Source organism: Ammospiza nelsoni, chromosome 22, assembly GCF_027579445.1.
Source record: "Ammospiza nelsoni isolate bAmmNel1 chromosome 22, bAmmNel1.pri, whole genome shotgun sequence".
In the NCBI taxonomy this organism is placed as follows: domain Eukaryota; kingdom Metazoa; phylum Chordata; class Aves; order Passeriformes; family Passerellidae; genus Ammospiza; species Ammospiza nelsoni.
Genome location: NC_080654.1, coordinates 1,987,074 through 2,002,335, shown reverse-complemented (window position 1 = coordinate 2,002,335; position 15,262 = coordinate 1,987,074). Strand labels below are relative to the sequence as shown.

At 44.6% G+C, this 15,262-nt stretch overlaps 1 protein-coding gene across 1 annotated transcript in view; it reads left to right on the top strand.

The window, feature by feature from the left end:
* Positions 1–15,262, top strand: part of CFAP74 (cilia and flagella associated protein 74) — a 35,037-nt gene that overhangs the window by 12,455 nt on the left and 7,320 nt on the right. Inside the window, exons 15-28 of the mRNA XM_059487449.1 lie at positions 201–267; positions 670–759; positions 879–1,052; positions 1,752–1,899; positions 2,930–3,042; positions 3,536–3,658; positions 5,035–5,156; positions 7,829–7,957; positions 10,842–10,929; positions 11,286–11,459; positions 12,626–12,759; positions 13,351–13,603; positions 14,304–14,411; positions 15,024–15,199. Coding sequence (XP_059343432.1) covers positions 201–267; positions 670–759; positions 879–1,052; positions 1,752–1,899; positions 2,930–3,042; positions 3,536–3,658; positions 5,035–5,156; positions 7,829–7,957; positions 10,842–10,929; positions 11,286–11,459; positions 12,626–12,759; positions 13,351–13,603; positions 14,304–14,411; positions 15,024–15,199 — 1,899 coding nt within the window. The remainder of the gene's footprint in view (positions 1–200; positions 268–669; positions 760–878; positions 1,053–1,751; positions 1,900–2,929; positions 3,043–3,535; positions 3,659–5,034; positions 5,157–7,828; positions 7,958–10,841; positions 10,930–11,285; positions 11,460–12,625; positions 12,760–13,350; positions 13,604–14,303; positions 14,412–15,023; positions 15,200–15,262) is intronic.

Genomic DNA, 15,262 nt, shown 5'->3' with positions numbered 1-15,262 from the left:
AATAAAGAATCAGCCTTTGTTGTTTCCCAGTTGCAGCAGGGTTCTGGAGCCTTTCATTAATCTGTCACTCATTCTGACTTTTCTAATAATTAGTCCAAGTGAGGGGGGGGAAAAAAGCAATCTGCCATTGTTACCAGAGCAGGAGCTTGGTGTTCCATCCACAGCTTTAATTTGGAGTTTTATTTTAATTATCTCCATAGCTTTGACCCACCTGGCAAAATGTCTTCTGGGATGTCCTGTGAATTCCTGGTAACATTTAAGCCAATGGTAAGTGCATAGTGAGGAGAATCCTAGTATAGGCCACTGGTCTGATTAAAACCATTATTAACTGAATTTCTTAACAGTTAACAAAAAAAACCCCTACATTTTTAGAAGAGCTACTGTTGCACAGGGACAGCTGTGTGCATGTTCAAGCTCTGATAAATTGTCATAAGGCAAATTCTGAGGACATGTTTGGAAAAATGCCTCCAAATGAGAGCAAGTTTCCAAATATTTATAATCTTGCCCAGCTCAAGTTAACCAAGCTGTCACAAAGACTGTTTTAAAGTGGAAACATGGAATCAGTAAAGATATATTTTAATATGGTACTCAAAGGATGAGTGAAAATATTTTTCATCAGGCTAAATCTTCTGAAATTACTTAGGGGTTTTTTTCTGTTTTGTTTTCTAGATAAATAAAGGGCTGGAAGGAGCAGTCATGTTTATGGCCCAGACAGGTTCTTTTTCTGTTCCACTGAAATGCACAGTCAAAACCTGCATGGTAAGACACTTCTTTTAAGCATGTAGATAATATAATTATTATTATAAAAAGCTGATGCTCACTTAATTGACATTAGTGCTATGTAGGCCAGTGGTAATTAATGGTTTGTTTTCTCACAGCTGGCTCTGGATAAGGAGCTCATTGACTTTGGCAGCCTTATGGTGGGAGAGACAATTTCACGGCCCATCAGCCTGACAAACAGCGGCGCTCTGGGAGCCAGATTCCGAGTCTGGGCGTCACCAGGTGCCACAAGTACCCTCAGAGCAGCAGCAAAAGCTGCTCCTGCTATCGTGGTGGGTTCAAAAGCACTTCCCTAAAGGAATAGAAGTGTTCTGCTTTGGGAGGTGTGGTGCAGTTTGTGCAGTCTTTGTGCAGAGTCACAAAGCGGCTCAGGTCAGAAAGGACTTGGGAAGTTCATCAAGTCCAACCTTTAGTACATTTGGGTTGGTGTAAATATAATCTGTTAGACCCAAGTGTTGGAAGGTGAAAGCAATTCTCTTGTGAGGCATGGGGAAACCAGCAATGCTGATTTTTTTAAAGTATTTTAGTAATTTATGTCACGATTCCCATTTTCTCCACATTCATGACAATTAGGAGAAAATACTTCAGTTAAAAGAGGAGATTCTGACAGAGTCATTAAAAATCTCAACTCGTGGAAGGCAGAAACATGTGAACTGCTGCAAAACTAGCAATCAAGTGAGGGGTGTGATAAAGAGAGGGCTGGTTTCACCAGACTTAGTTTTGACATAAAACTGCCTGGATTTCCACTAGAAAAATGTTGGGTTTGTTAATTGTAAAGTAACTGGCACTACACTGCACTGCTCCTGTTCCATTATTTACCTGTTTGGGGCAGCCAGCAAAAAAAAAAATCAATCTGCTCATTGATAAAGACCTTGTAGAATGTGCAGAAAACTTTTGCTGGGTAGAACTGGAGCTGGTGCAAGGCAGAGGAGCAGCCATGGGAGAAAATCCCTCTCTGTGTTTCCTAACAGGTCACTGAACATCCCAGTGACTCTGAAGAGGAAAAGGAAGGCAGCACAGGCCCTGTGGCAGCTGGGGATCCAAACCAGAGCTGTGCTGAGCCCGGGGAGGGGCTGACCCCCAGTGCAGCCCAGGAGCCCAAGAGAAGCAGTGCCACAGGTGAGGTGATGCTGTGGAACACAGCCCTGCACTTCTCCAGGCCAAGCTGGGGATCCAAAGCAGAGCTGTGCTGAGCCCAGGGAGGGAATGATCCCCTGTGCAGCCCAGGAGCCCAAGAGAAGCCGTGCCACAGGTGAGGTGATGCTTTGGAAACCACCCCTGCACTTCCCCAGGCCAGGCTTTAGCCAGCTTAATCTCCTGGAAGGAACTGAGCAGTTCAGTTTGCAAAGTTACTCAGTAAATGGAGTAGCTCATCACTGCAGGAGTAATGTTAGATTTCTTTGTGTGCTGCCTCATGGAAAATGACTAAAAATAATGTCTTGACACCATTATATCAAAAGCAGCAGAGAACCTCAGTGCTCATTAGTGATCAACAATTCAGACTCAGAAGAACACAGAACACAACCAGCTTCAGGAATTGCAAAATTGTTAACATCATCCCTGTCTCAGCAACTGAATCCCCACTTCTCAGAATAGCAATCCACATGACAGGTTTATTTTTATAGTCTGTAATTCTAGGAACAAGGAAGCAGAAAGATGAACCTCCTCAGACATTTTCCATCTCATTCCTAATGTTTACTATGTGCTTAATAAAATCCAGTCTTGTAGATGAAATACTCTCCTAATTTGCTTCTTATCTATGTTCTTTAACATTTCTCCCCAATACTGATTCCAATTTCAGGAAGCTGAAGGTTCCATGGAAAGGTTGTGGGTGGTTTTTGCAGGTCCTTCTGGCTGCATTCCTTCATGCCACTGAAATTGCTCTTGAAGGCCATCCCCACTGCAGCTGAGTCTGTATTTTTGAACCATTCATGTTGTCACTCAGTGGAAGGCTCAGGTAGAATTCCAAACTAGACTAAAGCTGGATGGCCAAACAAATATTTCCTTGCAGACATTCAGATTTTCCCATCATGGCTATACATGCCTGGATTTGCAATATTGACTCAAATTAATGTACTTGTGCCTTGTTGGATATTGTTTATTGGATATCCAGCATTTTATTTTGTTTTGTGTTTGTTTCTTTCCCCAGAACAACTTGGTCCAGGAGAATTAAATACCAGATCACATCTGGACAGAGACAATGAACATAATTTAATGGAAGTTTCTCCTGAAGAAATACCAGTTGAAATTATGCTTGGAAAGGTAATGAATGTCCTGAGATCCAGACAAGATCTCACTAGGCTGAGCCTGCATCAAATAAATTGCTAAAGTACATGGTCATTCCAAGCCCACTGGACATCACTGTATCACAGTTAATTCTTAAAATGAAATCACAGCACAATTTCCCCCTATCTTTTGATCTATAGAGACAAAAGGTTTAACTTTTTGTTCTAAAAAAGGTTAAGACCTTTTAACATAGAACTTTTTGCGGCAATTCACATTTGCCACAATTAATTCTTTATTTCTGCTATGTGGTTCTGTGGTTAAACAAAGTCTGGTGGCAACAGACAAGGAGGGGCAGGAAAAATGTCTGGGAAATGTCAGATTTGAGCCATTTTATTGCTCTGATTCTGATTTTTCCTGCACAGTGAGTTCAGTTTAGTTCCAAACCAGATGTAGTGGAGTATGTGTGCAGTGAGTATCTACAGCCTCCTTATTTCAATGCAATTCCTAGAGTTTCACTGTTGTTGCTCAGGTGACTGAGGGTGAGATTGGACCCTTCAGCTCGGTGAAAATCCCAGTCCTGTTTGTTCCAGCTGTCCCTGGGGACGTGAGGGCAGAATTTGTGATCGTGTTTGACAACCCAGACTGCAAACCAGTGAGTGACCTGCTTCAAACCATGTGGGAAATAGTTTAAAATCTTCTCATTTGTGTGCTTCTCAAGATTTATGTGTCAGGTGGCTTTATGGGAGTCATAGCTCTTATTTCTGATGCAGGATGTTTATTAAACCTGCTAATTCTCTTGATTTCTATTCAAATAATCCTGATATTCCCATTTGATCAGACATTCTATCGGAAAACATCTCACGTCCTGGAAATAAATGGGGAAATATTCTCCCTTATTCCCAACCCACCTAGTTTATTTTCTTTCTGATCTATCAGAATTGGAATTATTTAAGAGGCAGTAGTGAAGCTGATGTGTGAAAGCTGGAAGAGATGACAACTTTAGTTACCACTTCAGCATATTGTGATTCTAAATTTTATTGGGAGCCAAATTTTGCTTAGAACAGTTCACAGAAGCTTGCCAAAAATTAAAGACAAACTTCCCAGCAGCTCAGCAGCCAGTCTTGGCTGTCCCTTGGGCTGCAGAAGGAGCTGCAGATCCTGCTGTGAGATCCTTCTTCTGCAGGGCTGAGCTCTGTGGGCCCTGGTGCCAGGCCTGGGCACTGCAGGGAGCACAGCCCTGTGCTGCCTTCCCTGCATGTCTGTGCTGCCTTCCCTGCATGTCTGTGCTGCAATCCCTGCATGTCTGTGCTGCCTTCCCTGCATGTCTGTGCTGCAATCCCTGCATGTCTGTGCTGCAATCCCTGCATGTCTGTGCTGCAATCCCTGCATGTCTGTGCTGCAATCCCTGCATGTCTGTGCTGCCTTCCCTGCATGTCTGTGCTGCAATCCCTGCATGTCTGTGCTGCAATCCCTGCCTTTCTGTGCTGCCATCCCTGCATGTCTGTGCTGCAATCCCTGCATGTCTGTGCTGCAATCCCTGCATGTCTGTGCTGCCTTCCCTGCATGTCTGTGCTGCCTTCCCTGCATGTCTGTGCTGCAATCCCTGCATGTCTGTGCTGCCATCCCTGCATGTCTGTGCTGCCATCCCTGCATGTCTGTGCTGCCATCCCTGCCTTTCTGTGCTGCCTGGAGGAGCTGCAGCCCCAGGGGAGCCTGGACTGGGGCCCATCCACTTCAGCTAAAGGCACTTTAAATAATTCTTCTCAATGTCATGGGCAGATGCTCTTCTTTCATGTTCCCTGTCAAGGAATCCAACCCAAAGTAGAATTGTGTTTCTCTGCTGGGGCACTGTAACATCCTGGGTTTACTTTGCAAATGATTTTCCTAGGTCTGCCTCATTAAAGAACCTGTTGCACTACAAATAATAAAACATTTTACTCAGCTGAATTTATAGCAGAAATCCTTGCTGGAAGTCAGTAAGAATGTGAGACAGACAGAACTAATCCCCTGCCATTGCTGCCCTGCCAGCTGAGCTTCAGTGCCATTGGAGTTTCTGTGGATGTGCCCATCTGGGTGCCCCAGCCCAACGTGGACCTCAAGATCTGCCTGTACGAGCGGCTGTACCAGGACAGCGTGGAGGTGCGCAGCAGGTGAGCTGCCCTGGGTACCCCTGGCACTGCCCCTGGCCATGGCACTGTGGGTGAGCTGCCCTGGGTGCCCCTGGCACTGTGGGTGAGCTGCCCTGGGTGCCCCTGGCACTGTGGGTGAGCTGCCCTGGGTGCCCCTGGCACTGTGGGTGAGCTGCCCTGGGTGCCCCTGGCACTGTGGGTGAGATGCCCTGTGTGCCCCTGGCACTGGCACTGCAGCAGAGCTGCCCCTGGGTGCCCCTAGCCCTGGCACTGCAGGGGCACATCCTCTGAGCTCTGGAAATTTTGGGCATCCTGCTAAGCCAGGCTCCCCACACTAGCCCTGGCTATGGGGTAGCCCCACACCTCCCCAGCCCTGCCACATTCCCAGTGTTGTTCCTGTTCTTGGGGAGAGCTGGGAAGCCCCCAGGGAACAGCAAATCCAGAGTTTTCTCATGTGGAATCTGCACACTAAATGTTTAGGGAGATAAATGTATCTAAAATTAAGTGCACATTGGGCTGATTCAGCCAGGGAATTTTATGTAGGAATATTTTGTTGTTTCTCAGCTATTTTGCATTCAATTAAAGTCCTGGGGGGACTTTGGATCTGGAAACCAGTTTCATGAGAGTCTTTCCAGACCTGGAACTAGATGCTGGATAAATCATGTCAGTCCTTTTGCATTCACTCTGAAATGGGGAAGGTGCAGCTTTTCCTGACCCATCAAGGTCTCCACTGGAAGGACAGATCCCTCTGGTTGCACAGAGAGTGAGCAGACACTGATTGACAGGGGAACATATCTGGGTGTTTCAGAGTCCAAGTCAGTCACATCTGAGGGCTGGTTCTGTTTGCACTGTGATACAAAGGGAATATTCCACTCCTTGGCTTCTGGAGATTTCCTGCTATTAAAAGTACTTATGGGAACATTTAATTGTCTTCAGGTGCTGGGTGTCTTCCCTCCACCTAATGCAGTCACTATGGAATTCTTATTTTAACAATTTGCATTTCTTAGAGTCTATTTCAATAGGATTGGGGTGGGTTTGTGGGAGGGTGGGGGAGAGATTGGTTCTATGGAAGGCATCCATTCTAAACCTCTTACCAGAATTACAGACTGCAGAGATTCTTCACAGTTGGAAAGAAATGAGTAAAGCTGTTATCTCAGAAATTCAGCTTACAGATATGACAAGCACAAGTTGTTATGTAAGTGATTTTACTTGGTCTAGATAACCCAGGGATAAAACTTATAAGTATAGAAACAGAATAACTCTCCTAATGGAACTTAAGAGTTCAAGGGGATCTCAAAGATAAAAGCTGTCAAATTGCTTAGGGCAAAACTTCTTAACTGAGGGGAAAATCCTGCTGATCCTTTGCCAAGTTGCACTAAATTAAGAGCACTTAATATGTAGTAGCCTGTCCTTAGCACCTTGGCAAGTCAAGGTTTTGATTTATCACCTAATTTCCATAATTAGCAAAAATTGCCTGTTATACAGTCAGGTAGGCTGAAATTCAGTGTATTTCATGTGCAGGAATACCATGTGTCAACTTTTTATCCTACAAAAGTGGACTGATTCCATCCTTCTGTTGTGGCCTGAGCAGATTCTCCCTCCAGAAGCTCCTGCCCCTTCCCTTGGTGTGTCAGGAGGAGAATTCCTCCTGGAGCCTGCCTGTGACTTGTAGGCTGTAGCACAAGGGGAAGGTAAAGTTTCCAAGAGAGCCAGATACCTCTGGAACTGGAATGTAAAATGTTGTTAATATTGGTTTTGTTCTGGGTTTTAATTTGGGTTTTTCCTGGTCAAGAAGACTGTGGTAATCAGGCAGCAAAAATAAGCAGCATAAAGGGTGAAAGTGTCTTATCAGAATTGTGTTCAATAGAAATAATTTTAAAAAGTCATTTCTTCAGCAGGTTATAATCTGCACTGATTTAATGAAGTAGTATATAATTCTCCTAGATTGTCAACAGTCAGAAATCATTGCAGCTCCCAGCCCCACTTGCTGTAGCTGTTGATTTAGAGGAGACCATCTGGCCTGACAGCTTGGAAACCAGTCCAGGGGAAGGAGAATGACAAGCTGAAATATTTGTAAATTGCTCGGCAATTTTGCACTTAGGCATAAAATTCCAAAGCAGGGGATGGTCCATGGCTGTTGCTGTGCTATGATAGGGCCAGAATTCAGACAGGCTGAGGATTCCTGGTTTCCAGTGTGCCATTCCCAGGGCAAATGGATCCCAAGGTTTAGCAGGGGAGCTGGCAGGACCAGCTCAGGCATGCTGTGACTCCCAGCCCTGCAGAATCTCTGCTGGTGGAGGACAGGTCACATAAAGAAATCCCCAAGGTTCAGTCATCCTATTGATCCTGAGAGAGCCAGTGTGTGTTAGGACCAATAATCAGCTGATATTCCTCAATAGCTTGGCTGTGGCTGCCCCTGACCTGGCTGAGCTGTGCTGAGCCCTGACAGTTCTCTGTGGATCACTTTGAGCCCTGTTTGCTGGGTTTGTTACAGAACTTCCAAGTCTTGTTTTCTGTACTTAAAAGAGAACACAACTGTGTGAGCTTGCTGTGGCACTTTTCCATGCCCATCGCTTTCAAAGGAAGCTCAGGATTGTTCTGATTGCAATGCAGGGCTGGGGGCAGGAGAGCTCAGACTCCAGAGTCACTGAAGTGGACTCAAAGGCACCTGAGCCCCTCTGATGTGTTTGCAGAGCAACAACCACGCTGCGTTTGAAGTTTGAGGTATGCAGAGAACTGAGCAAGCACATGGAGCTGCTTCCAAAAACAGGCTACATCCAGGCCCAGTCATCCTTCAGTGCCCAGCTCAAGTTCCTGCCCAGGTAACCAACGTTAACCCAACTCCAATCTTTCAGGATTTCAGGCAGTGGCAGTGGAAAAGCTGAGCAGGGTTGTTGTTCCCTCCTGCTGTCCAGGCTGGAGCTCACGGGGCTGCTGCAGTGCAGGTCTGCTGTCCCCCTGGAAGCTGCCAGATGCTCCAGGAGGAAATGAGCTTGGCTGCCAGGGCTGTGAGGCAATGTCCCCCCTGTGGCGGCAGCAGCGCTGTGACACTCCGAGCTCTCGGTTCCTGCTAGGCTGCTCTGCTCTGTGGGAAGCTATTCCTGTCCAGGGGGAGGTTATTGAGGCAGGTGGCTGCTTCATGGATCACTGATTGAATAATTTCTGGACAAGAACTCCTGTGCTTGCTAATTAAGGTGAGAGTGGTTGGGTTTCCTGTCCATATCTCTCCTCCCCAGGTACATTTTTCTCCAAATGATGAAGGTATTGAATGAATTTCACATGGTGTTTTATGTGACATCTGATGCTAAAAGCTTTATCGCAGCAAGTTTTGTTTCTCCATTTTATGAAACATCTACAAATACAAACACAGCCCAGTGATAGGAACCAATTCCAGTTTCTAAAAATTTAAATACCAGAGCTCCCATTGGCTGCTGTTCATTTTATTTACCTCATCATTTCCATCCTAAAGAATTTAGCAGGACATTTCTTTTCAAAAAATAATGACATATGGAATTCACTGTTTTTGGCTTTGACTGCTGCTGCAAACCTGCTGCTTCTTTGATGTGGGTTCTTAGTCCCAGGGATGTGTTTGGATTCTCACAGATGTGCTCAGCACCTCTGGATTCTATCGTGACTGCCAAATTGTCACCAGGTTTGTATTCAAAGAACTCAGAGTATTTACAGTTCTTGCAGCATCTCAAATCCCATCAGATTACAACAACAGTAACATGGTGACACATCCCAGTTCCTGAACCTCAGCTGCTGTGAGGCACTGTTCCCTCTCTGAGGGGATGCAGACAGAGCTTGGATTTAGAACCTTAATCTTCCTTTAAAAATGGGGAAGCTTCAGAAAGGAGATTTGATGAGATTAAGGCATTTCTGACACACGAAATAAGTATCTGGCTGTTTGAGGGTACAGATGATTTAAAGACCTGAAGCAGGGGGAGTGCTGGGAGCTGAGGGAAGCACTGAGCCAGTGACACATTTCCGTCAGGGCTGGCACTGAGCTGCCATTAGGAGCTCTATTAATAGAGCAGCTGTGGCACAAGTGACACAGAGGGAAAAGAAGCCCCCACTCAGCAGTGCTGAGGGAGCTGGGAGCTGCCTGAAGGCTTGGGAAGCTCTCCAGAGTGTTCTGTGCACACTGACATTCCTGGGCAGGTGTTCCCAAACCCAGCTCCTGGGAGCTTGAACATTTCCTGCTCAGTTGAAGGCAAGTTCTCTACTCTGCTGCCTTTCAGAATTCCCAAACACCACATCCTGTAGTTCTCTGCATTTGGAACTGGTCTTGGCAATCTAAATCTGATTTGTCTTCTGTGCTTCTCTTTAATTGTGCCATTTTCATGGAACTTTCTGAAGGATTCCAGGACCTTTTCCCCAAGGTACAGCAGCTAATTTAGAGTCCACCCCTGTGTCCATACAGTTATAAGTATTTTCTTCCCCCTCTGGATTATTATGAATCAGGTTAATTTCTTCTGCTATTGACATGTCCTGTGACAAAGTAAAGGCTGTAAAAACTCCTCCCTTGCACTTAACCTCAGTTCAATGTGTAAAGAACTTCCCAACATCTTTGAACATCACCCTTATTGCAAAATAACAGCAAGATTTGGGATCACCATGGTGACTGAGTGGGTGTTATTTTTGTTCTTTAACAATACGTTAAAGAGTTGCAGGCAATTCCAGGAGTAGTAGTAGAACATGAGCACTGTGGAGACCCAAGAAGAGGAAGCAGCTCACTCTGGTGCTCTGAGATATAAATAGAGCAGCAGAGCTAAAAATGCTCCAGGTTTGTATTGTCTTGGCTTGAAGCTCTGGAATGGAGCTCGTGACAGCAAGATGTTCACCTACAGAAAACCTGCATATTCCTAATGAATTCTGAGGCTGGTGGGTGATCAGGCACTGCTGGGCTCCAGGTTTGTTCATTTGATATCTCTGATTTGGGGTACAAAGTGGTTCTGCCCCAGGCTGATCATTAACCTCAGAGGGAGCCACTGCCTGGGCTGGGTTGGTGGCGTGCTGGGGCTGCAGCAAAGATCCACAGGGTTCATATTTTGATTAGAGTGTAAGCTTTTAATTTTTCAGAATTTTAATTGTCTGGATGGCATTAAAAAAAAAAAAAAGGATAAATGGATGCTGACCTTTGTGACTGCCCTTAAAATCCTGTGTGTGTTCAAAATCCTGTCTTTAAAAACAAAAAAAAAATCCAATACAACTGTACAAGGTCAATCACTCTGACATCAGTGCCTTGCAGCCCATGCCCTCCTGCTCAGAGCATTGCCTGGGGGTGCCAGGCTGAAGGAAATCTGGGACAAATCCAGAATATTCCTGACCTGACTGCATCTTCTTTCCCTTGGTCAGGAGGTGGGTCTTCACAGGTCACTCATTTTTGATTGGCATTTTCTTCCACCCATCTTTTTCCATTTTCTCTAATATTTGAATTTATCTTGCAAGCAGAATTTTAATGAGAATTCCCTTCAGTGAAGAACTGGAGTTGATGCTTAACCAGGTGAGTCCTCCAATTTGAGGACAATTAAATGAAAACTAAAAGCTGTGAATAGTAAAACTTTCAGACCTTAAGTAACAGGATTCAGTTTGTTTTTCTTTCTGTTCATAAATAATCCATCCAAAGTTCATTATTCCGCTTAGTGAGAAAATAGTCAGAATGTTTTCATGGCACTGACTGGATTTGTACTTTTGGGTTTTCAGGCAGTCCCTTCCTGAAGATGCAGGGAGTTATTTCAATGCAGAGACAGGAATCCTGGAAGCCCCAGTGACAATCCTGATCATGGACAAGGTCAGGGATTTTTGTGATGCTGATTATCAGACTGACATAAAATAATTGATGTAAATTATTTTAGTGAATTTTCACTTAATGATACCTAATTTTAGATTAGTTCTTTACTAATTGAGGCTCTGTGATAATAGTTTAAAAGATGCTTAAAGTGCTGATACAGATTTGATCATTTTTTCTTGTCTCATATTTGCAATCTAGGAACTTTAATCCTTTCTCCTCAGTGCTGATCTCATGTTACTGTCAAGGAACAGAGTAACTTTTTCTTGTACTTTTCGTTTTGGATGACATTTCATTTAAATCCTGTCCTTACAACCCACACATGGAGTTTTTATCCTGTTCTCTTGCATTTGTTTCAGGCTAAAAAAGTTAATTTTACTGTCCATGCCATTGTTACTACTTCTGATTTGGAAATCAGCCCAGCACAGATCAGCTTTGGGTACTGCACGATCTATGAAGCTGTGCAGGCAAATGTCACCCTAACAAACAAATCCATCTTGCCACAGGAGTTTGGATTTGTGGGACTGCCAGAGGTAGGGACTGATCCCACACACACCCCCTCTGCTGTCAAAATAGATTTCAGTGTCATGGGAACGTGTTCAGTGTGAGTGTAAATAAATCATGACTGGTTCTTGCATGGGAATCCTGCTGCTGGAGCTCTGTCCTGCAGTGTGTGAATCTCCCTCTGCATTTGCCACGCAGTGCAAATCCCTGCGAGGAGATTTTCCTGTTCCTCACCTTTTCCTGTCAGAATTCCTGGGTTTTTACACCAAAAGATCTCCTAAAAGAACACCTGGGACACTTTTACCCCTAAATAAAACTGGCTTGGGGCTGTGGCTGTGGAATGTGCCCACTTTGCACCAAATGCCCAAAGGCTTCCCTTTAAAATGCTCCTTGGAACCATCCCAAGCCATGCCTGGGCACTTTCTGAGTGTTGGAAATTGATGTTGAAGCACAAATTTAATCACAGGAGCTGCTGGGTTCATGTGGGCTGGGTCTCCTGAATAATTTTTTGGAGAAAATTTGTTCTTCAAGCTCCATAGAGCAGGATGAGGTGATCACAGTGTGAAATGTTGGGCATGTTGGCATCAGAGCTGGAGGAACCTGGCAGTTCATTGGGCATTGTCCTGTTCTCAGCTGGCTTAGGGATGAAAATCAAGGAGTAGCTGAAAGGAATTGTTAACTTCAGTTTCAGGAAAGCTTTACTCCCCAGGATGTGTTTCCTGAGGAGCTTGAAGTGTGCTGGGGAGACTTTCCAGAACCATCTTCATCTCAAGCACAAAGCACTGCAGAGCTGTGGGTGAGGAACTGCTCCTGTCCCTGCCCCACACAGGAATCAGCTCTCAAAGGCTCAGGGCACCTGCTGGGATTTTCACCATATTTCATTCCGTTTTCTATGAAGAGTAAATAAACATTAGAGCAAGGTGATTTCCACAGGTGGGAAGAAGCTGAGGAAGGGATTCTCCTGAAATCTGACTTCATGGATTTAATGCCTTTTGAGTTACTTTGAGATGAGAAATCTGCCCCTCAGACTCTGGGCACTGACTCAGACAAAAACTTCTCCCTGGAAGGTTTCTCTTTTCCTGACAGTTCCACATTTAATAACAATTTTTTTTTTAATCTTGCCAATATTATCTTATTTTAATTTATTAGTAAACTGATAAATTAATTAATAATTTCTTATCCTGCCATTTTGAAGTTTGTTGAAGTTCAACCCAACGATGGATTTGGAATTATTCTTCCCCTGGAAAGCCTGACACTGGACATAATCTTTAAAGCCACCAAGGCAAAGGAGTACAGCTTTGAGCTCACCTGCAGGACAGAGATCAACAGGTGTGTTCATGGATGGACAGCAGGGAAGCTAAAATCTGAATTTCACTGCTAACCCAGCTCAGAGATTGAATCCCTGCCTGCCCTGGGGAGGTGAGGCTGGATTAGCACCTGAGGCAGGTGGGAATTTTCAGTTGCAGAAGTTGCTCAGTTCCTGTTGGTTTCATCCTTGATTTTCACATCTGCCTCCACTGAGATGACTTTTCCCACCCCTCCTGAAGTCTATCCTTGTCCTACACCAAAGCTCCAGCCCCTCAACCTGCAGTGCTCTGCTGCTTTTTCAGCACAATTACTGAAGGAATTCTTTTTTGTAAAAATGCTCTATGCTTTAAGCCATTGCTACTGCAATAATGATGGCATAAACTTTGATTTGACTGGATGTATTTCCAGAAGTTCACAGAGGAAGAATTCAAGCAGGGACTCTGGCCAATTGTGCATTAAAAATAGATAGTATTATTGTTCATCTTTAGGCAAAATTCCCATTGCAAGCTTGAAATTCTGCTTAAATAGGGACTACAGGATTAGCTCCCTATTTTCCGGGCTGATTAAGACACTATTTTATGCTGAGACAATTTATCGTGTGTTTATTTTTAGACAATTCAAGCTGTCATGCAAAGCAGTTGGAGTCCACCCACCTCTTGAATTGTCTCATTCCTTGGTTCAGTTTGCTGCTACAGCCCTGAACTCGGTGTCTTCAGCCACTGTGGATGTGCTCAGTGCCCACCCCGTCCCACGGACGGGCACGGGCAGCCCTGGCCCAGCTGGCCCCACTTCCTTTGAGTTCCACGTGCCCCAGGAGTGCCCTGTGGCCATCACACCCTCTGTGGGAACTGTGCTGCCTGGGCAGGTAAATTCCCTTTCAGTGTTGGGTGTTGTGCCAAATCTTTGATCATCTGCATCCTTACAAAGGCTGTCACTTGTAAACACAGCTCCAAACATCAGTTGTTGTTGGAATAGCTGGAATGTTTTGTATTGTTTAAAAGAATGATTTAAATCAGACAGGAGGGTTAAGCACCAAATCTGGCTAATGCCTCATGGGAGTGTGTGATGGATGTCACAGGGGTCCCAGGACCAGGGAGGAGATGAGAATGTTGACTCCATGTTTCAGAAGGCTGATTTATTATTTTATATTATATATATTATATTAAAACTATACTGAAAAAATAGAAGAAAAGATTTCATCAGAAAGCTAGCTAATAATAGAAAAGGAATGATAACAAAGACTTGTGACTGACCAGACAGTCCAAGAAAGCTGGACTATGATTGGCCATTAATTAGAAACAACCACATTAAACCAATGTCTAAAAACCCCAAAAATCTATTTTTCACCCTGTGATAAATTCACTATCATTCTACATAAACTTTCGTGTCTTGTAATTCTTCATACAAGGTTGTTAATTGTTTTTTCCAAGGGCTCAGTCAAAGGCACAGGGGTCTGGGGCTCTGTGCCAGGGTCTCTGAGCCCTCTGACAGGGTTTGGAGCCCTGCAGGGCAGCCAGAGGCATTTCCTGGGCTCCAGCCCCTCCTGTGTGTGCTCTCCCACCCAGAAAAGCTCCATCCGCGTGTCCTTCAGGCCGGCGCTGTCGGAGCAGCTCGTCAGGGAGGAGGCAGCGCGGAGGCTCAGCACAGCAGCTGTGCCAGAGGCAGCAGCACAAGTAAGGAATGCTAAGAACAGCACATGCTGCTGGTCTGCCACTTCCAGAGATTTGTTTCTCTGGATGGTATTTTTATCATAAAATTATTTGCATATTAATGAAGCCCAAGTTTGTGGTCCGTGGGGGACCTGCCTATGAAGGATGAGGGCGTGACTGTGCACTCAGTGTGTGGCCTGTTCACTGAGCAATCATTTAATTTTGTGCTCACAATTATTCCTAGAGGGTTTTATTGGTAACTGAAATACTCTTAAAAAAAAAAAAAAAAAAGAAAATAAAAAGCTTCTAAACTTCCTGAAGATTTACAGCATCCATGGAATTTATATGCAACCCCCAGGTCAGTTAATTTATGTGAGCACCTGTGATTGTTTTGGATTGGGAGATAAACAGGTAAAATTCCCATGAGAGACTCATCTGCTCCAAGAGGAGACCTCTTATTTCTAAGAGGGAGTAAAATATGTCCATTTCAACCTAATTTTTAAACTTTGCACTTTTAGAAATTTGCCTGTTGTAGCTACTGTGTCTGTGGGCTGTCACCATCATCCTGCTGTCCCCTGTCCCCTGCTCTGTGTCACGTCCTTGCTCTGTGTCTTTGCTCACTCCTGTCTTGCTCAGATTCCCATTGATCCCCCTCGGTCTCCAGTGGGCAAAAAGAAGAAAGATTCAAAGAAAGAACAAAAAGAACGAAATAAATCGAGTATTTCCATCTCCAGAGGAAGGGCTGGAAGCAGGAAAAGCCTGGCTTCTGTACGTAGCCCTGAAGAGCCAAAACCAGAAGAGTTAAAGCCTGAGTAAGTCAACAGAAGCATCTTGTACTACACAGACAGCATTCTCTTTAGAAGTAGTTTAATAAA